Below are 25500 nucleotides of genomic sequence, written 5' to 3'. Positions count from 1 at the left end.
AACTTCCGGGGAACAGAGACCGTCAGGCCATCTCAGACCCGCTAAACCGAAAGTCACGGTGAGGCCCAGTGGTCGTGTCTTACTGAGTCCTTCCAGCGGTTCTGGTTCTAGCACTCTGCGGTTCGGAAACCGCTGCTCTGGGGCATCATGGAGGTAAGGAAGAGCCTGTGGTGCCTTCTGAGGGGCCGCCTCTGGCTGAGGCTGTGCCTCGGCGGCAGGCGGTGGGGTGGGGGGGAGCATGGGGAGGCCGCTCAGGCGAGACTCAGCTGCTGCTGCAGGAGGGAAGCAGGTGGAGCGGCCAGCAGGCGGGAAGCCCGCAGGTAGGGATGTGCGCTGAGCCGGGCCCTCGCCCCACATTCCTGCGTCCTGACCTCCAGGCGCTGTGGAACGTGACCTTATCTGGACGTAGGGCCACTAAGAGGTAATTAGTTAAGAAGGTCGGTCCTAGTCTACCGTGATTGGCGTCGTTATACAAAGGGGAGATACGGACACAGAATCATGCATATGGGGAGAGTACCAGTGACAATGAAGGCAGAAATCAGTGTGACGCCTGTACAAGCCAAGGGGTGTCAGGGCGTGCCTGCACACCACCCGCGGCCAGGTGAGAAGCCTAGAACAGATTTTTCTGCACAGAAAAGGAACCAAGCCTGCTGACACCTTGATCTCAGACTTCCAGCCTCCAGAACTGTGGGACGATCAATCTCTGTTGTTTGTGCCCCTAGTTCATGGTGCTCTGCTGTGGCCGCCCTCGCAGATGGGTACAGGTGGTCACCAGGTGAAGCAGCCCTTCATCAGCCCAGCCCTCCAGTCCTCGCTGGCCTCCCTCCTGTCAGGCTGCAGTAGAGCCCATGGCGGAGTTGAGATGTGGTCCACAGGGCCCCAGTGTCACGAAGCAGAGTTAGAAGGGAGGGTTTGGGGCTGAGGCAGTAATTTAGTAAGTGGAGGAGTAGAGAACACATAGCGTCCCGAAGAAGTCTGGCAGCGCAGATGGTACTGATAGGTATGATTTAGTGCCTTCCGATTCTAAACGGTAACTTCTCAGAAGGTATGGAAGGCTCCAAAGTAAATAGAATTTCACAATGGAATCATCACTTCCAGGACTGGGGGGCGAGGGGAGCGCTGAGAATCATATAGGTCTTCCCTCACAGTGGCAGTATGGGGGAATGTGTGTTTCTAGTAACATTCTACTAACAACATTTGTAATAAACTTCTTTAGATTGATAGAAGAGTTGTGAAGATAGTACAGATCGTTCCCATATACCCCACACCCAGTTCCCTGCATTTTTACCATCTTACATTAGTATGGTCACATTTGTCACAGTTAACGAACCAGTGTTGATACATAATTATTGCTTGAAGTTCATAGTTTGTTTAGATTCCCTGTGTCTTTCCTGATGTCATTTTTCTGCTCGAGGATCCCATCCAGGTTACTGTTAACACGTAGTCGTCACGTCCCCTTAGGCTCCCCTTCGCTGTGACAGTTTCTCAGACTTCCTGGCTTTGGGGAACCTTGACAGGGTTGAGGAGCTGGCCAGGTGTGCCGTAGGATGCCCCCACATGGAATCTGTCTGATGTTTTTTTCCCATGACCAGACTTGGATTATGGGCTTTGGAAGGAAGGCCACGGAAGTAAAGTGCTCTTCACATCATTTCAGAACTGCTTACTGTCCACCTGACTTATCACTGTCCATCTTAACCTCAGTCACCTGGCTGCAGTATGTCTCTCAGGTTTCTTCACTGTAAAGTTCCTCTCTCCCATGCTGTCCTCTTTAGGAGAAGGTTACTCTGCACCGCCCACACGTAAGGAGTGGGGAGTTGAGGGCTACGCAAGGTAGTTGGAATTCTTCTGCAGGGACGTGTGTTCCTTCCTGTCACCTATTCAGTCATTTGTGTTGGCATACATTTATGGAGAGAGAGAGATACATATATACCATTGGGTTATAATCCACTATTACTTTGTTTTATTGTTCAAATCCTTCCAATTGATATGATTTTAATAGTGCCAATGAAAGAGAAAACAGGCAAGTGTCCAAATAAGCGGCTGGTTGCCAAACACAGGTTTTTAGAAGAACATGTAGAAAATATAGAAAGACGAGCATATAAGTAAGTTGAAGAAGGGCACGACGAGGAGGGGGCTGCCCAGGGTCCTCTTAATTGGGGTTAGAATCGAGATCCACAAGCGGGAAGCAGGTGCTCGCCTGCTTTAGATGCAAGAAAGATAAGGGTTCGCTCTGTTGCTCAAGATTCATGCTGCAGGTGCTGATAAAGAGGAAGGGAAACTCTTCAGCTCGTTTTGTGCTTTTTCATTATCAAGGAAAATGATCTTCAAAACGGAAAAAGTACAGTAAATGGTGATTAGAAGAAGTGAACGCCCAGGATAGGTGTGGATTGTAGGAGGGTGCCTGTTTGCTTTCTGATCCCTAGTTTAATCAGGATGTAGATTGCCAGGCTCTTAGCGGTAGTGGAAGAATGGTGGAGAACAGGTCTGAGGCCTGACGTCCGAGGTTCCAGGTGAGAGGAAAAAAAAAGAGTCCTCAAAAAACGGTGGGAAATGTGGTGTCATTCCCAGGTAAGGTGTTTGAATGAATTATTCATAAAGTAATAAAAGTAGTAATCTCTGGAAACCTATCATGAATTGACCCCAGAAGGTCGGGGAGATGAACCCGATTTCCTTTTAGGACTGTTCGTAGATGTGGTAATACCATGAAAGGCAAATCTGGCTTTCACCTTGACGGTTGACAGAGCCTCGTGCCCTGTCCTGATGGGTAAGATGCACAAGTGTATCTTGGCAGCTCAGTGAATTGCTGGCTTATAGACCTTAGGGAAATGTCAGTGAAATCGCAGCCTGCCTGGAGCGAGGTTTCTAGCTGTACTGGATGCCTGTCGTGGGCCGGGCCACCTGCTACTGCAGCCAGCCCTGCAGGCGTGGTGGGCGGTACCTCTGCTTCCTTAACCGGTGGGGACGAGCAGGTGGGGAAACGCCCCTGCCTCCCGCGCTCGGGGAGGACGATCCCAGTGCCGTGGAGCCCCTGCCAGGCCCCTGCCCTGCGGCCAGCTCTACCGCCCTTCACACGCTGACACTGGCTCCCCTGCTAGCCTGTGTCACCCCCGCCCCCCGGGACCACGTTCTCAAATAAACCACGTGCGAGCCAGGCTCTGCTTTCTGGGTAAGACACTGCTGGGGTGCCTCAAGATTCTTTCACTCTAAGCTCGGCAGCATCTGGAACAATGACTTGAATACTGACTTTGTTGACCGCATCATCTAATTAACAGATGACCTGAAACCAGGAGAGAGAGCAAATAATAACCAATATCCAGAAAGATTCCTCAATAAGCTGAGTTATTCCTAGGCCCAATTAATAAGTAGCTGGCATCCAGAACAGTGGGAATTAGAGCGCGTTCCAGAAGAGAAGAAGGCTGGGGGCTCAGAACTGTGGCGGCGTGAGGGTGACCTGACGCGGCCCCGCCCCCATCAGGCTCACACGAGTGGGGACCTGCTAATGCCCACAGCCAGCAGACTGTTAACCCAGAAGCACAGGCCGTGGTTTTAAGCATCACGCAGTTTAAAAGCGGTACGAAAAAAGCTTACGTAAAAACAGCAGTCCCTGTTCCTTTCACCCTTGTCATATTCCCCAGAACCGACAGTTCAGCTGTTAAATCTGGCGTTCACTGCCACATTACCTTGATTCATTAGTTTTAGACACTTTTTCCTCCCTAATTCTGTAGCTGGCTTCTTTGTTCCTTGTGTGGCTTCCTGCCTCCCCACACAGCCAGTGTCACTATCTCGGTACCGGGGTGCTTTCATTCATTTGACTGTGTCACTGAGCCCAGTGGTTTACGTGGTTACATTTCCTATTTGTACAGTTCAGTGTTATTCCTGGAGCTTAGAATTCTTCTGTTTTTTATTTTCTTTGAACATGTAAGGCTTTTCCCACCAGCTAACTTCTCAGTAGGATTTCCTGTGCAGCCAGACTTGGCCCACACGTTTCCAGCCCTACTTGGAGCCACGCCTGCCGGCTCTGTGTCTTCTTGCTCATCACCGTCACCTGAGACTTCCACTGGTTCATGGCAGGAATTGCCTCCACCCTCTCCTGATTTTTGAACACATGCTTTTCTGCTTTCGTGATTTATTGTCTCTGTTTTGGTGGAGCACTTTCTCCAGGAGCTTCCGGTCCTAGTCCACTCGGGCTGCATAACAAAACCCTGCAGGCTGGCAGGCTTCACAGGAATTTCTCCCTCAGTCCTGGAGGCTGAGAGTCCAAGACCAAGTGCCGGTGGCGTCAGTTCCTGGCGAGGCCTCTCTTCCTGGCTTGCAGACAGCTGCAGACCAGAGCTCTGGTCTTTCTCATAAGGACACTAATCCCAACCTTGTGGCCTCATCGAACGCTATCCGGCTCCATCAGGGGGTGCAAACATCAGGGGGGTCAGGGGGTGCAAACACTGTCCATACACGTCCCAGGAAAAGATGCATGAGAGTTAGCTGCTTATACGCAATCTGTAGACTATGTGTAGATTCCATGAGGTCGGTTTAGAATTTCGAAGGCATCGTTCCATTGCTTTTAGCTGCCAGTGTTGCTGAAGAGACAGCCGTTGTGGTTTTTCCCTTCTTTAATCTCCGTCTTTTTATATGTGGTTTTCCCCCTCTGAAGCTTTTGGGGTTTTCTCTCTCTCTCTGGTGCTTCCATGCTGTGCGCCTGGTTGTGGTCTTTTCCACTTGTGAGCCAGGCACCCGATGGACCTTTGGACCTGACACACGTGTCACTCGGTCTGTGTTCATTGTGCTGTTCCTTCTGAGATTCTCTCCCTGCTGTTTCCTTTCTTCTGGAACTTCAGTCAGGAGATCTTGGGCCCCGTGAATTGATCCTTTAATATTCTTATCCTGTCTCCTTCTCTCATTACTTTTCTGTTCTACTTCTTAGAAGCTTCTTTGTTCTTAACCCATCTAGTGAGACGTATTCAAAACTAGAAGTTGTGCAGCTTCAACGTTCAAGGTTGTGTCGGGTGGCTTATAATTAAGAGTGAGCACGGACAGTTGTGGGGTGATCACAGGGGAGCTTCTGCCTGGGGGGCCTCACTGAAGAGTGTTGGGCCACCATCTTTTTCACTGGAAGCCCCCAGATGTTCATCTCTGTGTAGTTTATTTCTGAAGCAGTTTCTCCAGAAAAATAATCCTTTGATGGTGATGGCGGGTGGCTTTGGTCATGACCTGATTTGAAACAATCTTCCAGTTTGTTTTCAGCCCTGCCCCTGCCCAAGCATCCGGAGCCTCCAGTCGTGGGTCTTCCGGGTCGGGGGGGATCAGTGGGCTCCTCTCAATACCTGCCCCTCCCCCGGCCCCTCCCCACGAGGCTCCTCCTCTTCATCAGCGTTAACTGTGCTCCACCTGCTTCTCGTCCTGGCATCTCCTCGCTCATTTTCTTCCTAGTTTATACTCCCTGTAGTTTGAGAATAACTTTTCAAGAGGGAAAGATGTCAAAGATGTTTCTCTGCCACTTTTAAACCTAAGGAGCCAAGAGGGAAACTCCAGGAAGGAGATAAATGAGGTCCTGCGGGAGTACAGGAGAGATTCTGCTCGGCGGGCGTGACGTGGGTGGGTTGTGTTGAGTGAGGACTTAGAAGTTACAGGCAAACTGGGCTTCAACAGGTGGAGCAGAAGGTAAGTCCATTTGAAGTAGAAAGAACACTGTGACACAGCCAAAAAGACGGAAGGTAAGTTCACGGACTGAGGAGTCTGCTGGACCGTAGGGGTCAGGCTGGGGCTGCATCGCAGAGGGTCTTGGAGACCAAACCTGAGAAGCTGGGCCCATCCTTGCTTAGGGGAGACGCCGTCAGGTGTTGTGAAATCCATTTGACGAGCTCTAAGGTAAAAACTTAGTAAACTGTAGTGACGGTTTTAAAGAGCTTTAGCTATGCATCAGCATTAATTTTAAAAGCCCCACAATTAATTTAATTATTGAGAATCAGGGTAAAACTGTGTATGGAAAGCAGGGAAGCATTAGAGGAATCACATTCCCATTTTTGGGGAACACAGATGTGCTACTTGGCATTTAGATTGCCAGAATCTCTTAGTGCAACTAAGGCTGGCTTACCCTTTTTAAAAATCCTTTTTTTAGGGCTTCCCTGGTGGCGCAGTGGTTGAGAGTCCGCCTGCCGATGCAGGGGACGCGGGTTTGTACCCCGGTCTGGGAAGATCCCACATGCCGCGGAGTGGCTGGGCCCGTGAGCCATGGCCGCTGAGCCTGCACGTCCGGAGCCTGTGCTCCACACCGGGAGAGGCCACAACAGTGAGAGGCCCGCGAAAAAAAGAAAAAAGAAGACCTATTAAAATATAAAAATTTTAATTGGTAACAGTTTGAGCAAATTGCGTTATCAGTTGAAAAGAAAGAAATTTTCAGAGGCACTCAAGGCCCCTAGAGTTTTTCCCTTAGAAGTAGACTGCGCCAGTCCTCTTTCGGCCTGTTGATGGTTCGTTGGTGACGCCCTGTGCCTTCTGTAATTGAGGAGTTTCCTGAGTGTAGTTTTAAATTGCCCCTCAAACACTCCGTGCATGTGGTGCTGAGAAAGCCAAGTTTAGAAGGTTTCGTGACTGTGGAGAGGCCGTAGTCAAACCACAGCAGCAGGCAGGGCTGCTGATCTGGGGACACTGAGACGTCCCCCGCAAAGGTACTGTGAGCACGTCTTGTCCACTTTAGGGAGTTCTGCCGGGTCTCTGGAGGGTGGACTTGTGACTCCCTCCATGACCTGTGGACCTGTCAACAGTTCGTGTGGCTGAAATTAAAACAGTAACTCATTCTCTGCTTCTGGTCTGTCAATAGAGGGTGGAAAATTAAAGCCTTTATTCTTTTTGGGTCTTCATGCGGAACATCTTCATAGCAGGTCTGGTTAGTCCACGCACTTGCAGGAGCTCCCTGGTGGCCTAGTGGTTAGGATTCAGCACTTCCACTGTTGAGCGCCCAGGCTCAGCCCCTGGTCGGGGAACTGAGATCCTGCGAGCCATGCAGCGTGGCCAAAAAAGGAGAAAAAAACCCACAAAAAAACATGCCCTTGTGAGGAAAGCACTATTTGTGAGCCCCATCTTGTAGCTAAGAATGTCGAGGCTCAGAGAGGGTTAAGGACCTGAGCTGACGAAAAGTCAGTCTGTCCAGCTGGTCCTGCGGCTTCGCCCACTGAAACCACTAGGAGGCTTTTTTGCTTCGCTCCAAGTATTTTCCTTAGCATCTGGTTGTTTTATTAATACCTTCTTGTGCAGAAGTGAAGGCACTTTTCACCTTGAACTCTTCATGTCCCCTTTGCCGCTGGACGGCTGCTTCCCTGGGTTTTTCCCTCACGTGGCATCAGCAGTGTATCCTCAGGATGACCTGAGGTCAGCATACATCACCACCCCGCCCTCTGCGTCCCTGGCCTGTCCGTCTTCGGTACCTGAGAGAGTCAGTGCTGTGCGGGCATTTCCTTGTGTTTTGTGTGCAGAGGCCTCGAAACCTCTTTAGTAACTAACTTGGAGCATTTAGGGGCTGGTTAAGAGCTTGTAGGTAGCAGATTAGAGAAGTTATTGTGGGGAAGCAGGGCTTTCTCTGTTTCTGAAGGAACAGTCATTATATTGAGTGTTAAAGTTTAGGCCCCGCTTCTCGGTGTTGCCCTCTGTCTGCTTGCTGCTCCTTTGAAAGTTAATGTCTTTGCTTCCCTCTGGCTGGTTTTCTCTTTGCCTTTGATTTTTAGCATCTTACCTGTGATGTGCTGGGTGTGGTTTTCTTTGTATTTTTCCTGCCTGGGTTTCATTTGATGCTTTTGATAGATTCAGATTTTCTACTGAAATTCGCCTATTTGAACATGATTTGGAAAATGCCTTTGGAAAAGTTCCAGAATTCTGTAGCTCAGTTCATATCTTTCTTTCCTCTCAAGAATTGTAGTTCCCTGAATCCTGCCTGTCTGCTGCCCGCCAGTACTTTCTAATGGGGATTTGTATGTTTTGTCCAACTCATGCAGTTGTTTTCAGCTATTTCATCATGGCCAAACCAGAACGTTCCGGAGTGGCTTTTCAACAGCTGTGGTCACTTAGGGTTACGTGAATGATCCTGATGAATGATTTTAATAGTGGTTTTCTCTGCTAAATCTATTATTTTGGAGGAAACAGTAAGCAGTTTGTGGTTTTAAAAGTGCCCCACTCCCTGCCAGTTAGAAAAACAAGCTAAGCAGATATTTAATGTGTTTCAAAATCCGTTTATCCACGACTTTCCCCCATATTCTTTTTATTTATTTATTTATTTTTTGCCGTACGTGGTCCTCTCACTGTTGTGGCCTCTCCCGTTGCGGAGCACAGGCTCCGGACGCGCAGGCTCAGCGGCCATGGCTCACGGGCCCAGCCACTCCGCGGCATGTGGGATCCTCCCGGACCGGGGCACGAACCTGTGTCCCCTGCATTGGCAGGTGGACTCTCAACCACTGTGCCACCAGGGAAGCCCCCCCATATTCTTTTATAATATTTTCTAGGCCCACAGTCAAGGATTCCCAGAGCATCATCAAGGTAGAAATAGACCATTCACACTGGCACACCGTCCCTGGATGCCATTTAGTTACACAAACAGTGTGAATATTTTTGTGATTCTTGATACAAGCTGTGGTTCAAAAACCATTTTACCAACTTGTGGATGCCATTTGGTTACTGTCTGGCTCTCGTGTCCTTGGGTTGGCTCTGCTCACCTCCTCTTCCTAGTTTCCTGCCAGTTTGTTCAACAGATTGATGGAGTCCCTGCCGTACTCAGGACAGTGCTGGACTCGGCTAAGACCAGTGTGGAAAATTACTAATGAGAGTCCCCCTCACCCACCAGCCGTCCTCCTGCCCTTGTGCAGGTGAATCAGGCACCTACATAAGTCATTCTAAATAGAGGCAAAATGAGTCACAGTAAAGGCAGAAACAGGTGCCGAGTTATTACTTCTACTCTGATTTGAAGCTCTAGTTTCCTGAAATCCTCTCTTTTCACTATTAAGTTAACAAGAGGTTTCGGAGTATAGTGGGTGAGAAAATAACCTTTTTCTTTCTTAGTTAAAAAGATAACTATACCACAGAATAAAAAAAATTTTTAAGAGATACACTTCCACTGCCTCAACTCCATAAAGTTTAATTTTTTTGCTTGTTTCTCTTTGATCTTTTCTGTGTAGATACATGTTTTATATAATTACAATGCATAATTTTATAGTCTGCATTTTCACTGCCATAAACCTTTTTTTTTTTTTTTTACTTCAACATAGTCTTCACAGTTATACTATTTGATACTTTTTTCTCACTGGTATACCAATATTTTAACAAGTTTTGTTGGAGGCACATCTTTCTCCAGTTTTCAATGTTGGAAATAATGCCACATAATTGAACATCTCTGATTCGGGAATCCTACTCCTAAAATTTTTGTATGAGTAAGTAATTCAACAGAGAAAAAGCTAGTACACAAACAGTATGAATATTTTTGTGATTCTTGATACAAGCTGTGGCTCAAAAACTATTCTAACAATTCATGGAGCCACCAGTGGTTTTACAACTGCACTTGTGTCGGGTGCTATAACGAAAAAATACTGGCTTATTTAGCAGCTAAATGGTACTTTAAATTTGCTTTAATTTTCTTTTCTTTGATTATCAGTAAAATTGAACCATTTTCCATATGTTATTTGCTGTCTGTATTTAGAGGTCATTTTCAGCACTGAGCTTTTGGCTTTTAATAAATCATCACCTCTGCTGCCTGTCACGGTGTCCCGGAGGGTGTTTGTCCCGAGGGCTCAGGGAGACGCTGTATGTGAACTACTCTGAACAGGGCCCAGCCCATAATAGGCACACAGTGAATGTCTGTCTCAAGAAGATATAAAAGTAGGAGTATATTACATCTTTCATTCCTTCTCTTTCTTAACCTCAAGGAAATGAAGGGAGAATGCTTGTTGTTTTGTTATTGAACATATGAAAAACAAATTTTCATTTCAAGTACTTTGATATAACTTCAGTATTTCTGAATGAACTAATAACCACATATAGGAAAGAGCAAACTCGGAAGTTTGGGGAATTCCCTGGCGGTCCAGTGGTTAGGACTCGGCGTTTTCACTGCCGAGGGCCTGGGTTCAGTCCCTGGTTGGGGAAGTAAGATCCCGCAAGCTGTGTGGCGTGGCTCAAAAAAAACAGACCTTTGAAGTTTAATTCTTCTGTGTGGTTTTAATTACATAAAGTCTCTCTGATTGCATTGTTTCAGTTTGAAAAAATAATCTCCAATCCCTATATACCTTTCAATATAATACAAAAGCATATTGCTAATGTTAATAAATTCAGTTATTTTTAACTGGTAAGATTTGGTTGAGTGTTTTAGTGGAAGGTATTTTTCTCCCTGCATATATATAGACTTTAAAAATGTGTGTTGTCTCTCTCATTGGTCTTAGGTTAAAAAGGCCTTCTTTGCCCTAGTAGCCAACGGTGTCCGAGCAGCGCCTCTGTGGGAGAGTAAAAGACAAAGTTTTGTAGGTAAGCGGCACGGGCCGGGGATCTGAAAGCCTGAGTTAGCTCAAGAAGTGCTGGTTTGGAGTGCAGCCTAGTAGACATGTTACCAATCAAAGGACAGCCTTGCTTTTACATCCTGTGTGGTGGGACTGCTAGTAAATTCAAAACATTTATGTACCTTTGTGGAGTTTCTTTGGATTCAGCGCCGTTTTGGCTCTGAAGCCTCCTCGGTGCCTTTGCTGGTCCCCTGGTCCCAAAGCTGAGGCCCAACCCCTCCCTGTCGGTCCCTCCGCGGGCCATCTCCACTCCCTCCCCAGTGAGCACTTTTCTGACACAGCAGCTGAAGCGATGGAAACATGATTGGTACCTTTGATAAAGCGTTGTTATGCTATTTAAAATACCACGTAACTCAGTACCTAAGCGCCATAGTTTTCTCATCTTATGAATCACAGTGGACAGTGGGTGTCGCCCCTCTTAGGAGGCATCGCATCATTTTGAAATGACACTCCATGTCCACCGCCCCTCTGCTGCAGCTGCGTCAGGGGAGAGGTTCATGCCTTCATCTCTGTAGTCCGGCACACAGTGGGCCCTTCATAAATTGTGCCTGTGAAAGCTACTGTTTTTAGAAGGATTCTCAGAAAACAATCCAAGTGCTACCAAAAGTGTCATGTTTCTAGAGCTTATGGGATACTTTATCTTAAAGTATCCTAAATTATTTACATGTAGCCACAAATCTTTTGTGATGTTTAATAACATTCAGAAAGTTTTGTCTTGGTGAATTGCCAACTACTGTGATTAATTCCATTAATTACTATCAGGTTTAATTTCAGCTAAATTTGCATATCTTAGTGTGGTGTAGATAATTAACAGATTAATAGTTTTAAATAATATATTAAGCTGTGCTGGTAGTCTTTAAGGCTGTCTAGTAAATAAATATTCTAGGTTTGCTTATCATCTGAAATTTTTCTTTAATGTTTTCATAGTTTTATATTTAATATATAATTCTTTCTTCCAGGAATGCTAACAATTACAGATTTCATTAATATACTTCATAGATACTATAAATCACCCATGGTAAGTGCCAGAAACCCTTATGTCACGTAAGTGGAGCTATATATTTCTCTGTACGTGTGTGTGTGTGTGTGTGTGTGTGTGTGTGTGTGTGTGTGTGTGTGTGTGTGTGTGTGTGTGTGTGTGTGTGTGTGTGTGTGTGTGTGAACATTCTGTGTTTTTCTTTTTTGGTACCGGCTTGGTGGTGCTGGTGGTTGATTTTTCCAAATATATATAATGTGCAGGAAACCTCAGTGTAAATCAGTCTGATATTTGAAACTTAAGAAGGTAGTCTCAGGAAGTATAAAAGGCAATAGCTTCTTTATTCAGCTTTCAGAAGTCCTCAGATTAGTGGAATTCTTTGTGTTTATTTATTGCCTAGATAGTCTATAAATTTCATTAAATTTATGCTCTTTAACAGCATTATGGGCATGCTGTAGTGTTGAGATCTGCCTGGACCCATGAATGAAGGAGGCCCCTCGCACCCTTCCAGAACGGGGTGGCTGTGCCCAGTGAAGCCCACAGTGGAGATGAGACCAACACAGGCCTGACTTCTGGGCCTGTTGATGTGCATGCAGCTTTATGCAGTTACCCCTGAAATTTTATAAAAGAAATACACAGACTCTGTGCTTTTAAAGAAGTAAAAATTAAAACTGGAGAAATTCAGTTTTGACATTTTTCTGCCACTTAAGAAAAGACTGCTACTGGCTAATTTTAGTGGCAGAACTCCCTGGTTCCTGGTCCAACTGTTTTATAAGAGCATGGTTTGAAAACTACATATGGCCTTTATCTAACACTATGATTTTTGTGATTCTACCAGCTTGTTTGGTTTTTGGTTTTGGTTTTTGTTGTGTTTTTTTGAGTTGTTTTGGTTGTGTGTGTGGTTTTTGTTTTTTTTTTGGCAGGGTTGGGGAAGGACAGAATTGTATACTCCGTTTCTTTAACTCGTACTGTTTTGGGTATCTAACAGGTTAAAGGCAATCCAATTAATACTGTTTTTACATGTAATGGTCAGTATTGCCCAATAATTAAATTCCTACACAAAATGGAAAAATAAGCTTCTGCTTTAAGACATACTCTTAGAAGGAAGTTTTACCAAAGACTTCATAAGTATTCCATAGTTATTTCACATGACATACCTGATTTCTTAAATACTGCCAAATGCAGCTGAATATTGGTTTTCCTTATAATGGTCATATCTCTGCTTTCAGACTGGCAAAATCAGCACAAATATGATTATTAAATGGCTACATTTTAATAAAATGCAGCTAAACCCAGTATAATAGATCTCAGCAGTAGTTAATTAAATCAGAATTTCTAAAAAGCAGTTATATCTAAATATATAGTCCAAAGTTTTTCTTAATACTTGAGGATACATTTTTTTCCTCCATATTACACCTCATTTTCTAATTATAAACAGAAAAATGCTATTGTGAAAGCTATAGCTTATTTCATTTTTAAGAATTTATCACTACTATATAAAAACACAATTGATTTTTATATATTAACCTTTCATCTTGTAAGATTCACTTATTCTAGTAGTCTTTTTGTACATTTGTTAGGATTTTTTTATGTACATAATGATGTTATCTGCAGATACAGTCAGTTGTGCCCACCCCATTTATTGAAAAGACTTTCTTTTTGTCATAGAATTGTTTTACTGCCTTAAATGTGGGTCTGTTGCTGGGCTCTGTTCTGTTCTGTTGTTCTACCTGTCTGTCTCTATGCCAATACAATAGTCTCTTGATAACTGTTTTTTAAAAAAATGCCTGCTGATGTTATTGGGAGTCAGTCCATAGAGCAGTTTGGGAAGGAGTTGGCATCTTAACAATACCGAGTTTTGCAATCTGTGGACACAGTATTTCCTTTTCTTGCTTTATTTCATTGGCTAAGACCTCAGTAGAGTGCTGACATTAAGAAAGCGGACTTCCTTCCCTTGTGTTCCATCTTAGAGGGAAAGCATTCGGTATTTCACTGTTACTTATGGTGTTAGCTGTAGTTTTTTCATAGATGCCCTTTATCATGTTGAGGATGTTTGTTCTTTTCCAGGTTGGCCAAGAGTGTTTCTCACCAATGCATGTTGAATTGTGTCACATACTTTGTCTATAGCTATTGAGATTATCATATTCTTTTTCTCCATTCTCTTAGGTACTGTTTCTTCAAGTATTTTTCTGTCCCCTCCCCCACTTTCTAGGCTTCTAGTTACTCAACTGAGACCCTGTTGTTTTGTAGGGGTTTTCCCAGTATTGTTTCCTCTCAGTGCTTCATTTCAGATACATTTTATTTCTGTGTCTTCATTTCCACTGTTATTTTCTCCACAATACCTTACCTACTATTTTTTTTCCTTTCAGATAGTGTATTTTCTGTCCTAGAAGTTCCATTTGGTTCTTCTTTATATTTTCCATTTCTCTCCTTACTATGTTCATGTTTTCCTTTAAATCCTTGAACATGTTATATCAGTTGTTATATCAGTTGTTATATATCTGAGATATGTGTGTGTGTGTGTGTGTGTGTGTATCAGATGCTCTTTCCTTCACCTCTATTCTAGGTCTGATTCTAAAGACTGGTTTTTCTCCTATTATGGGTTACATTTTCCTGCTTCTTGCAAATGTAATAATTTCTAGTGGATGCTGGACATTGTTAATGTTATGTGGTTGAATATCTGTATTGTCTTCCTTTAAAGAGTTGGAGTTTGTTTGGGCAGGCAGTTAAATTACTTGCAGGTCCTTTTTTACTCAGTTTTTTTTTTTTTGCGGTATGCGGGCCTCTCACTGTTGTGGCCTCTCCCGTTGTGGAGCACAGGCTCTGGACACGCAGGCTCAGCGGCCATGGCCCACGGGCCCAGCCGCTCCGCGGCATGTGGGATCTTCCCGGACTGGGGCATGAACCTGTGTCCCCTGCATCGGCAGGTGGACTCTCGACCACTGCACCACCAGGGAAGCCCTGCAGGTCCTTTTTTAAAACAGTTTTTATTGAGATACAGTTGATATATCCTATATTTCACCCATTTAGTGTATACAATTCAATGGCTTAGTATATTCAGAGTTGTGCAGCCATCACTACAGTCAATTTCGGAACATTCTCATTACCCGAAAAAGAAACTTCACACCTTTAGCTGTGACATGCCACCAGTCCACCATCACCGCCAGCCCTAGGCAACCACTAATCTACTTTGTCTCTGTAGGTTTGCCTATACTGGACAACTCATGTAAATGGAATCACACAATATGTGGTCCTCCGTGACCGGCTTCTTTCACGGAACATAGTGTTTTCAGGGTTCCTCCATGCTGTAGCATATATCAGTACTTCATTTCTTTTTATTGCCGAATGATATTCCATTGTATGGGCATACCACATTTTACTTATTGATCAGTTGATGGACATTGAATGGTTTCCACTATTTGGCTATTGTGAACGATGCTGCTATGAACAGTCATGTACAGGAGCTTATGTGGATATATGTTTTCATTTCTCTTGGGTGTAGACCTTGAGTAGAATTTCTGGGTCACATTGTAAGCTGTGTGTAACCATTTGAGGAGCTGCCGGACTTCTCCACAGCGGCTGCATCACTTTACATTCCCAGCAGCAGTGTGTCAGGGTGCCAGTTTCTCCACATCCTCGCTGACCCTTGTTACTGTCTCTCTGTTTGATGATAGCCATTCTGGTGGATGTGAACTGGTACCTCATTGTTATTTTGGTTTGCATGTCCCTGATGGCTAATGCTGTTGAGTATCTTTTCACGTGCTTATTTCGAGGCTTGTTTTTAAGCTTTGTTAGGGTGTTAAGCGTTACTCTGGCTGGTTCAGTTCTACTAGTACTTCTGGGATCTCCATGGATTTCCCTGGTTGTTCAGCAAGGACTTTTCACTCTGCCTGGTGAGAAGGCAAATGCCTTCTCACCCCGTGCATGCCTGGCTTCGTGTTCAGTCGGGGCCTCCAGGCAGTCTCTGCGCAGCCTTCTTTTCTCTTTCTGGACAGCTCCACCTTGTCTGGTAGTCTGTCCTTCAGTTTCTGTCCGGCTCCGTCTGCCCAGACTTTGATTTCTACCTCCTCAGCTCACTGAGACCTGCTCCACTTGGGGTCAGCTGCCTGCATCACAGTCCACAAAGTGCCTCTCAAGAGGGGCGTGGAGGTCACGGGGCTCAGCTTGCTTCCCTTCTCTCGGGGACGACGGCCCTGCCTCGTGTGTTGTCTAGTGTCTGAAAACAGTTCCACGTATTTTCTCCCGTTTTCTAGTTGTTTTTAGCAGGAGACTCAGTGTGGTCCCATCTACTCCATCATGGCTGATAGCTCTGTTGATATTTTAACCACACCTTTTTCACTGTTTGGTTGTTGTTGTTGTATGGTTGCCGAATGGGTTTCAGTATCATTTTTAACTTACCACAGTCTATTGAGAGTTAGTATCAGAATTATATGGAAAATATAGTTCCATTTAATCTACCCCTATCGTTTTTGTTTTAAACAAAATGAAGGGTAATAGGGAAAAAATTAGGCTTTTTTTATCTTGATTTTTGAAGGACAGTTCTGCTGTTTTATAGAGATGGAGTTAACTGTTTTTTGGTTTTGGGGGTTTTTTTCTTTAACATTTTAAGGATGTAATTTCACTGGGAGGTCTTCTGGCCTCCCAGAGCTTCTGATAAGAAGTCGGTAGAGATCCCTGTCCTCGTCTCCTCTATGTGAGGCACCATTTCTTTCTGGCTCAGGGCTTTCTCTTTAACCTTGGACTTCAGCTGTTAACTGTGATATGTCTTTGTATTTATCCTGTTCTGGGTGTGTTGAGTTTCCTTGATCTTCTAAGTTGCTTTTCTACCTAATTTGGGAAGTTTTGGGCTGCTGTTTCTTCATTTTGTTTTTTTTATATCAACCTTTCTCTCCTCTCCTGGGACTTTGATTCCTTGTATATTAGACCCCTTGATACTATCCCATAGTCTCAAGTCTTTAGTGTCATTGATCTTAAGATTGGATAATTTCTGTTGCTCTATCTTAAACTCACTAATTCTTCCTTGGGTGATCTCCAATTTTATTTTCAAACCTTATTTCTACTGAATACTTATTTTCAGTGAGATGGTGAGCTTAAACATGAAAGATTTTGTAGCTTCTTTGTAAAAATTTCTAGGCTGATTTTCCACAAAATGGAAATGGAACTTTTAAATTATAATTTTATGTATATTATGGAAAGAACTCCTTATGACGGGACCCAAGGCTGCTGCCTTTCCTATCAGCCACTGTAGTTACATAGATGTAGGTACTGTATACCTCTTTTTTTTTAAATTATTAAAGTCTGTGCTTGAGCGGTGGTTGCTTCTTCCCTGCCACCTACAGAGCCTGCCGTGGTGGCACTTCTTGTTTCTCCTCTCCTGCCCTTCCCACTCAGTTCTCTCTTTCCTTCCTCCTGACCCCTCTGCTCGTCTCCCTGCGGCTTCTCTTCTTTGGAAATCTGAGTCCACTTCCTCCACGTGCACATTCTCCTTCAGGTCCTTGGTCCTTGCCGTTGCAATTCAGGTCTTTCAGAATCCTCCTGGAGAACCGCCTCAGTGATGGAGAGCCCTGTGCCATCTCCCTGGAGCAGAATTAGTCACTATTAGTCACTACCCACACAGCACTTTTCATACTGTATTCTGATTAGTTGTAGGGCAGTGTTTCTCAGCTGGGAGTGATTTTGCCTCCCAGGGGACATTTGACAATATCTAGAGACATTTTTTATCATAGCTGGGGGAAGGGTGGGGCAGTTCTACTGGTGTCTAGTGGGCAGAGGCCAGGGATGCTGCTAAATGTCCTACAGTGCACAGGATGGCCCTACAACAGAAGCATCCAGCCTAAAATGTCAGTAGTGCCTAGGTCGAGAAAGGCTGTCATAGGGGTATCTGAGGTTCCTTCTTGTTAGGTAGTTCTTTGAGGTGGACACTGTGTCTTACTCATGTTTGTAACACACACACACACTTCCCATCTCGCCAGCTTAAGAGACCCCCATGTTAGCTGAGTCATGGCCATGCTGGTGACCGTAACTAAAGCTCCGAGGGGGGTGTGCAAGCAGAGCACGGGCATCACCTCACAACCGCCTAAGTGAGACGTAGACCAGGATTGTTCTACTTTCAACTGTGTGAAAACCAGAGCCTCATCTTCCTCAATGAGGCTTTTTCTCTTTCGTGGATGTTGTTCAGTCACCTGGCATCAAAATGGGGGGGGGGGGTTCTTACTTAGTCATTCATCTCTATTTCCCCTATTTTATTATTCTCTAAACCTTTTGGTTCTTCCTTTCGGTTGCCCCTACATTCTCACAGTCACCATTTGAGACCTAACTGACCTGACACTCGGTTTTGCATCTGGCTCTGGTGCTGTCACGTCCTCCCACTGCTTAAACCCATCAGTGCTGGCCTGGCTTTCTCTGCCAGACACAGAGCCCACCTCGGGTCATTAGTCCCCAGACTCCTCGCTCCTGTCCCCCAGCACCGTCTCCTTTCTGTGTTTTGGGAACGTGAGGAAGTCCTTTTCCTCTCCAGGCCCTTACGAGTTTATCTTCTTTTATGTAAAGTCCATTCATCATGCAGAGCCTGGCTGAAATCTACCTCCTGAAGTTTTCCTTGCCTGACCTCTGACCTCTGCTCATCCCTACTCTCCCTGCATCCCTGCACTAAATAAGCCTTTTAGAGTATGCTCTGATATGTACGCCTTCTTGTTGGTGGTTTCTTCTTGCCAGTTGTTGGTGGCATTTCAGTATAGGACTGTCTTAATGTTGCCAGGTGGATTTTAAGCTTCAAGAAGCTTCAGGAAGAGGCCAGGTTTTCCTACTGCAGGGCCCCCAGGAGTCCCAGTGCAACACTGCAGGAGGCAGAGTGACTTTCTTAAGTTGAGCCACAGTGGAGGCTGCAGCAGGTGGGGAGGCCCTCCGCCTCAGGCTCACAGAGCACGTGGTCCTCACAGAAGCTGAATGTGGAGGGCCTTCTCTCCAGCTGTTTAGGAAGGGAAACAGATTCAGAGACCTTAAGTACTTTGACCAAAAGCAGCAGCCAAGATGCAGTGATGTGAGTGCTGACGACTCCAGGTGACTAAGTGCTGTACCCCCTGCCGTACCCCCTGCCCAGCCTCCAGGCTCTCCAGACTCAACGCCCTCTCTACCTTTGTGAAGACGCCCATGTGGTCCAGGCATAACCTGATCCAGCAACTTAATTAGCAAATGATTTAACCAACTGCCCTTTTAAAATTAGAGATGCTAAAAATCTTATGTATCCTCAGAAAGAAGGAATGTGTGTATATGTGTGTGTGTGTGTGTGTGTGTGTGTGTATTGGTGTATGTTTTAAAATTTAAGTGTCAGAAATTTTCAAATTAAATTAATGAAAATATTGTGTTGGTTTATGTTTTAAATTTATAAAACACTTGTCTTCAAAGAAAGGTGGAGCACTTTTTGTCTCATATTTCTAATATTGCTGAATTATGGGACTCAGCAGTAGTTATGAAATAGTAATTTCTTTTTTCCCCTTATGTTGTGTGTGTTAAGATTTGTAAATAAGTTTTTCTTATTTCTAGGTACAGATTTATGAATTAGAGGAACATAAGATTGAAACATGGAGGGGTAAGCACTGTTGAGTGTTAAAAACCTTTTAATATGAGAGAAAAAATGTTCTGCATATGTATAAAATGTTTTAATTTCACAGGTCCTCCTCTCTCTGCTTAATAATTGACTACATTAAGACATTTATTTCTATATTAGTTTTGACAGTATGCCATACTACTATAAATATTACCCATTCTGTTTAGTACACATGTATAGAGAACCTATAACAAGTCTTTAGATTAAGGCTGGGATATAGATGGGATATAGTAACTAGTGCCCGAGTCTCTGGCCCCCAGTGGAGCCACCATTCACCACTAAGTATTACCTTCCAAATCTTTGCCTTTGTATAGAAAATGCACCAAAGGAATGCCTGAAATTAACAAAAGCAAGGATCTGTTCCTATTTAAATTCAATCATTTCTTTACATTATTATTATTTCTTTACAAATTATGGAGACAAGTAGAACAAGTGAAACTAAAACTAGATGATTTGGATAAAATCACATGAAAATAACTTCAAGATTGCTTTCTTTTGTTTGCAGTATTGAAATTCACCCTTTATAATCACAATACCCTTTTCTGAAATGGAGCCATTTTTTAAATTGTAATTTCATGATTGTGAAATTGTTCTGTCTTAATGAGACCTGTCCTGCTGGGTTTTTACAGAGGGGGCAAAGGACCAATCAGTAAGAATATCTTAGATAGGAGCCTGTGATGGGGATCCTTGAGGAAGAAGCCTTTGTAGGGTGTTCAGGGAGAAGCCTACATTAGAAATTGAGGGGCCAACTCAAGGAATTTTTTTAATTTAAAACTGAGATTTAGCTTTGTACTTCCGTTATCTGCTTAGTATGATAAGCACCCCTTGTGACTGGCTGCGAGATCTGAACATCCGTTAGAATGCTCTAAAGAGAGCTGGGCCTCTTTTAATCCCATATGATTTAGAAGTTTCATTGAACGATATATTTGATTTATGATAGCTTTATCAAGTCAAACCAAACAAAGTAAGTCAACATGGGATCCACATTTTAGCACTGCCTATTATGCAGTGAATATATATATTTTAACACCAAGACAGATACTTTTTAATAAATTCCATTGTATAATGTTAGACCAAGGTTTAAGTATATTTACGTTTTGATGTTACATGGTATTTGGTGGTAATAATAATAATAATAATAATGTCAAGATTTTCTTGAATGCCTTCTGTGCAGAAACCTCAGTAAAGCAAATTACAGTTTATCTTTACAAAGATAATGTCTACCTACTAGAAAGATCCCCAGATACAGTAGATCAAGCTTTGGTGTGGACAGTTTATCTTTACAAAGATAATGTCTACCTACTAGAAAGATCCCCAGATACAGTAGATCAAGCTTTGGTGTGGAAAATAAAACTTAATAACATTTAAAGAACAAAGTTTGTTATAACTTTTATCTTTTAACTTGTGAAAATTAATTTTAAAGGATTTCAAAAAGTCTTCATTTGTTGAGGGTGATAGTGACTTGGTAACATTCTAGTGACCTCTGCTGGTATTGCTCTTTTATCAGATTTCTTGACTTTTCTTCTGATTTTTACAACATCTATTGTAATACTGTTTTTAAATACTTAACTTTTCCACAAAGGCAACATCCTGAAACAGTTTGGAAGTTGTTTAATAATAGCCATAACTATAAGTAACACAATAGTTTTCAGTAAATTAATTCGATTTGGGTTTTTAATCCTTCTAATTATTACCTGTAAATTGAAGGGTATTTTAACTTATGTAATAATTACAAACAGTAAATATGTTACTAATTACATATTTTCTTTCTATAAATACAGAGCTTTATTTACAAGAAACATTTAAGCCTTTAGTGAATATATCTCCAGATGCAAGGTAAACTTGTAAAGTTTTTCTCCTTTGAAAACATTCCATTCATTCAGATTCATCTGTTTTGTTACCATGGGTGATAGATTTTTTTTTTTAATCTAGATAGGGGCCAGCCTCCTTAATATTAAATTCAGTAAACTTAGAGACCGTAGAAATCACAGCCATTGTTGGTCCAAAGGACTGATAATGAACTAGGAAGATGGTCATACTGAGCAGTTTGAAAATCCAGATCACCTGCAGCAGAAACCCACTAGGGAGCTCATTAAGGCTGCAGATTTCTGGGCTCTTCTCCCAGTCAGTCTTTGGAGGGTTTTCGTGCCCCGGAATGTGCATTAAAACAACTCCCCCAGGGGTCCCAACATGCACTGAAGTTGAAAAATCAGTCTCCTTAGGCGCTGGTCCAGAGGTGGTCAGAGCATAGGGCTGCCCACAAGTGTTGACCCAAGCCTTCTGGGATGGCTCGGATACATTTTCAGAAATAAAAGCATTCTTAAAACTAGTGCACTAGTGAGAAAAAGTGGAATATTGATTTTTATTATTTTATTTCCAAGTCCTAAAAAACAGCTACACCCAGCACACCTCCTTGTCGGCAGTCACAGGAGAGGCTGGAGCAGCCACCAGTGGGCTGGCTGAGCACGGAAGTGGCCAGTGGGCTGTGCGAAGTCAGAGCGGCCAGTGCAGGGGGCCCTGGCCGCAGCGCCCTCTGTTGCCAGGGTCGTCCATTAGCTTCCCGAGGGGTTAGCTTCTGTCATTTCTCAAATAAAAGCATCAAACCTGCTATTAAAAAACTGCTCTCCTAGAGATTTTTGTAGTTCACACTTGGATTTGAGGCTTATTAACAGATTATGGAAAATCGAAAATTTTGCTGAGATCTCCAGTTTAAAACTTTTCTAGAGCGCTGTTTTAGGTCAGTCAACCCTTTAATATTGTAATTTAAAGACACAAAGTACGTTTAAAGCAGGGGTGTTCCAAAGTTTTCTAATTCTTCTTTAAAGCCTCCTAACAACTGTAATGGCTTTTCCCGCAGCCTCTTCGATGCTGTACACTCGTTGATCAAAAATAAAATCCACAGATTGCCAGTTATTGACCCTATCAGTGGGAATGCACTTTATATACTTACCCACAAAAGAATCCTCAAGTTCCTCCAGCTTTTTGTAAGTAGTTTTTAGTGTTTCTAAAGACATAGCTGCATCTACTTTAATTTACTTCAAGTAAATTGGCTCCTGTTACCCTCATAGAAGAAATCGTTAGTTTTGAGGTCTCCATTTCTAAACTTCAGTTTCTCAACTCACTACTATTTGAATTGTACATTCTCAAAGTTGATTCCAATTAAAAAGTAATCACCTTTCAGTGCAAGTAAAAACACTTGGAATTCTCTATTTAAGTGAGAATATTTTATCACCTAAAATGAGGAGAAGCAAAGCAGTTCGCGAGTCAGTCTGATTAAGGAACTGCTTACCCAAGATAGCTTGAGCCAGACTGCCTTATGTGATGCTTTACTGGTGTCACGGTTGGGGACATGCTCAGAAGTCCTGGCCCCAGGATGGTCTTATTATTTACTGCAGCAGTGATAGAAAAGCCCAAAGCAAATAAAATTTTGACAACAGAATACCATGTTGGTCCAAATCAGGGCTATATTGTCTGTAGGTTTTCTCAACTGCATCAGAAATGAGATGACTTCATAATCATCCAAAACTCAGAACCTCTTTGGTCGGCAGTATTAAAAAGAGGCTCAGAAGGGCCAGAGTGTTCACAGGAGGGCTTCAATTTTTTCCTTTTAATCACATGCACTGAAGTTGAGGTTCTAAGTAATTGGTCAACTAGAACCAGTAAGAGGCCTCATTCATGGTTCAGAAGAGATCATATCAAGAATCATTTTTTAAAAGAATTTAGTAGACATTAAAAATCTACATCAGGTTGGCTTTCCTGTCTTCTCCACAGCTTCAGATAAGGAAATAAAGCAGTATTCTAGTGTGGCGTGAAGGAGCCCAGGCTGCTCCGTCAGCAGCGCAGAGGGTTTAAGTGACTGGGAGAAATGCCTTGTCCATCAAACCAGCCCTATATTTTAATGGTCTGTGTACATGTAACACTCATCATGTTTAAATAAACACTAAGAAAGAATGTAGGAAGGAGAAGAGTGATTTACAAAAAAGCATGAAGTTTGGTAAAGAGGCAGTCTAGGGAAGAATTAAGGAGGCGGGGACATTGTTGGTCAGACTTCCTGTCTGCCATGGGCCGAACGCATGCAGTCGCCTTGGCACTGAGCTTTCACAGGACCCAGGGCGGGGCTGTACCAGGCTCTTAGTCCATGTACCCCTTAGAGTCGCCATTTTAAGACAGTACTAATCATGAGAGAAGCTAAACACTGTTAAGCATTACGCTGTGTCAGGCACTTCACATGATAAATCTAGTCCTAGCCACCACCCTCTCAGGTAGGTATTTTTATTCATCTGATTTGGAAGCGATACCATTCAGCAAGGTTGCGTAGCTTTGCCACGGTTGCAGTGGTGGTGGAGCAACCCTCCCTCCAACAGCTCCGTCCGTCCGTGTCCAGAGGCGGCTGGGATCCTCGGGCTCAGGGCACCTGGCTCACAGGGCCGACGGCGCCCGGAGGCCCAGCGCATTTCCGTGGCCGCACTGCCAACGAGGAGGCACAGCCCGAGACAGGCCTTTGGCATCTTCTCCTCTACAACAAGTAGAGGAGGTGGCCTCTGCCAGTACTGCCTTATATTTGGGCCAATATGGTAATTAGAATCATGCTGTTAGAATATTCAGCTAGGGATTTTCAGATAAAAATGAAGAATTTTAAATAAACTCCAGAACCTGATTTTTACTGCCTTGAGATCATGTTCCGAGAAAAAGTAGCGTTGCCCTTAGAGACATTTGACAGTCAGCCTAAGTGTGCAGATGGAACAGGGGTTTATCCTGCATCGAGATGGGCTAGATGACCTAATAGGTCTTTCTTTTTTTCTCTCTAAATTTCTAGGATTCTCATGATTTGAATATTGATGAACTCTTTGACTTGAACATTTTGTTTCTTCTAATTGTTCATCTTTTCCTGATAATTATAAGGTACACCAGGAGGATGGAATCAACTGTACCCTTTATAAAAGGTGGATTTTTGAAACCATAGACCTTATTTTGTTTTAGTCAAACATGATCCTAGACTTCTCTTCTCTTCTGACTTCTCCCTCCTCCTTTAAAACAGCCCGTGAAAAGAAAAGTTAACTTTTAAATGTTCTTCTAATTCTGTTCAGTTGGCTTGTTCTTGGTTCCTAGTAGACAAAAATTGGAGTCCTCCAATGGAGAATTCAGGTTGTTGAGGTGGGATGGTGTGGGAACTAGCTTAGCAGCTCAGACAGCCACCATCAAATGCTTTGGGTTTGGAAATGTGTGGGTTCTTAATAAACATTACTTAATGATGACAGCAGGACAATGAATTTAACATGAATAATTTAAGAAGATTCTTGGTGGCTGATGGGTCTTAATTTCCAAATAGACCTGTTGTTCCCTTCTGTCCGGTTTTCCAGTGGGTGAAGAGAAGGAGAAAATGTTAGTGTTAGTGCTTTGCAGTATTTTTACTAAGTAGCTAAATATAAGCATAAACATATAAGCTGGTTTGAACAAAAGACACAGTTCTTGTATGTAACATTTTCATGTTAATTCAGATATCCGGGTGGATTGTTAGAAAAGACTAATTTGTTGCACATAGTTTTTCATCGAATGTGGACATGTGAACACTGAAAAGGTCTGCTCTGGCTCTAGAGCATCTGTGCCCGTCTTCCTGTCTAGATGTCTGATATGCCAAAGCCTGCTTTCATGAAGCAGAACCTGGGTGCACTCGGAATCGGGACCTACCACAACATCGCCTTCATACACCCAGACACTCCCATCATTAAAGCCTTGAACGTCTTCGTGGAAAGACGAGTGTCAGCCTTGCCTGTTGTGGACGAGTCAGGTCTGTGTGCTGGGCCATACCAGTTGAACAGAAACAACCGTTTATCTCCTTAGGGTAAAACTATTGTTAAATGACCTGGCATATCAGATAAGTGGGGAAATGAAAACTTAGACCAAGGAGTACTCAAGAGAATAAGAATTTTATACTGGCTTATTTTCACATTTTCCATTAAGATATGATTTCATGTCCCTTTTAAAATAGTCAAGTTTATTTTGTTTAGCAATATTTAATTCTTAGTAAATACCTAGTTAAGATTGATATTAAATGCTGTTTTTTGTTTCTAAGACATTATTCTAACATACATTTTTATTTTTAGGAAAAGTTGTAGATATTTATTCCAAATTTGATGTAATTGTAAGTATTTTTAATTTTGTTAAACCTGTCATCTAGAATGCATTTAAAGCATATTCATTAGTCTGTTTTTTTGTGACTTTTCCTATTTTAATAATTCCTAGCTTCTTTGAGGATGAGGACCTTATCAGAGAATTCCATAGACTCCCCAACAGTAACTGTACTTTTAATATTCATTGGTTTAGCAGTGAATAACATATTAGTAGCATTTTATTTTTTTTAACTTTTTATTTTATATTGGAATATAGCCGATTAA

The 25500-nt window shown here is 43.2% G+C and overlaps 1 protein-coding gene across 4 annotated transcripts in view; it reads left to right on the top strand.

Moving 5' to 3' along the window:
* Positions 1–25500, top strand: part of PRKAG2 (protein kinase AMP-activated non-catalytic subunit gamma 2) — a 288527-nt gene that overhangs the window by 251073 nt on the left and 11954 nt on the right. For all 4 annotated transcript variants that reach the window (XM_082632118.1, XM_082632117.1, XM_082632120.1 and 1 more), the window contains 7 exons: positions 10410–10491; positions 11483–11541; positions 19042–19087; positions 20887–20941; positions 21963–22089; positions 24728–24893; positions 25210–25247. In XM_082632118.1, the coding sequence (XP_082488244.1) occupies positions 10410–10491; positions 11483–11541; positions 19042–19087; positions 20887–20941; positions 21963–22089; positions 24728–24893; positions 25210–25247 (573 nt within the window). The remainder of the gene's footprint in view (positions 1–10409; positions 10492–11482; positions 11542–19041; positions 19088–20886; positions 20942–21962; positions 22090–24727; positions 24894–25209; positions 25248–25500) is intronic.

This window comes from Mesoplodon mirus, assembly GCF_964341445.2.
Source record: "Mesoplodon mirus genome assembly, chromosome: 9".
Classification (NCBI taxonomy): domain Eukaryota; kingdom Metazoa; phylum Chordata; class Mammalia; order Artiodactyla; family Ziphiidae; genus Mesoplodon; species Mesoplodon mirus.
Note: the sequence above shows the minus strand (reverse complement) of the source record. Positions and strands in the feature narration are given on the sequence as shown.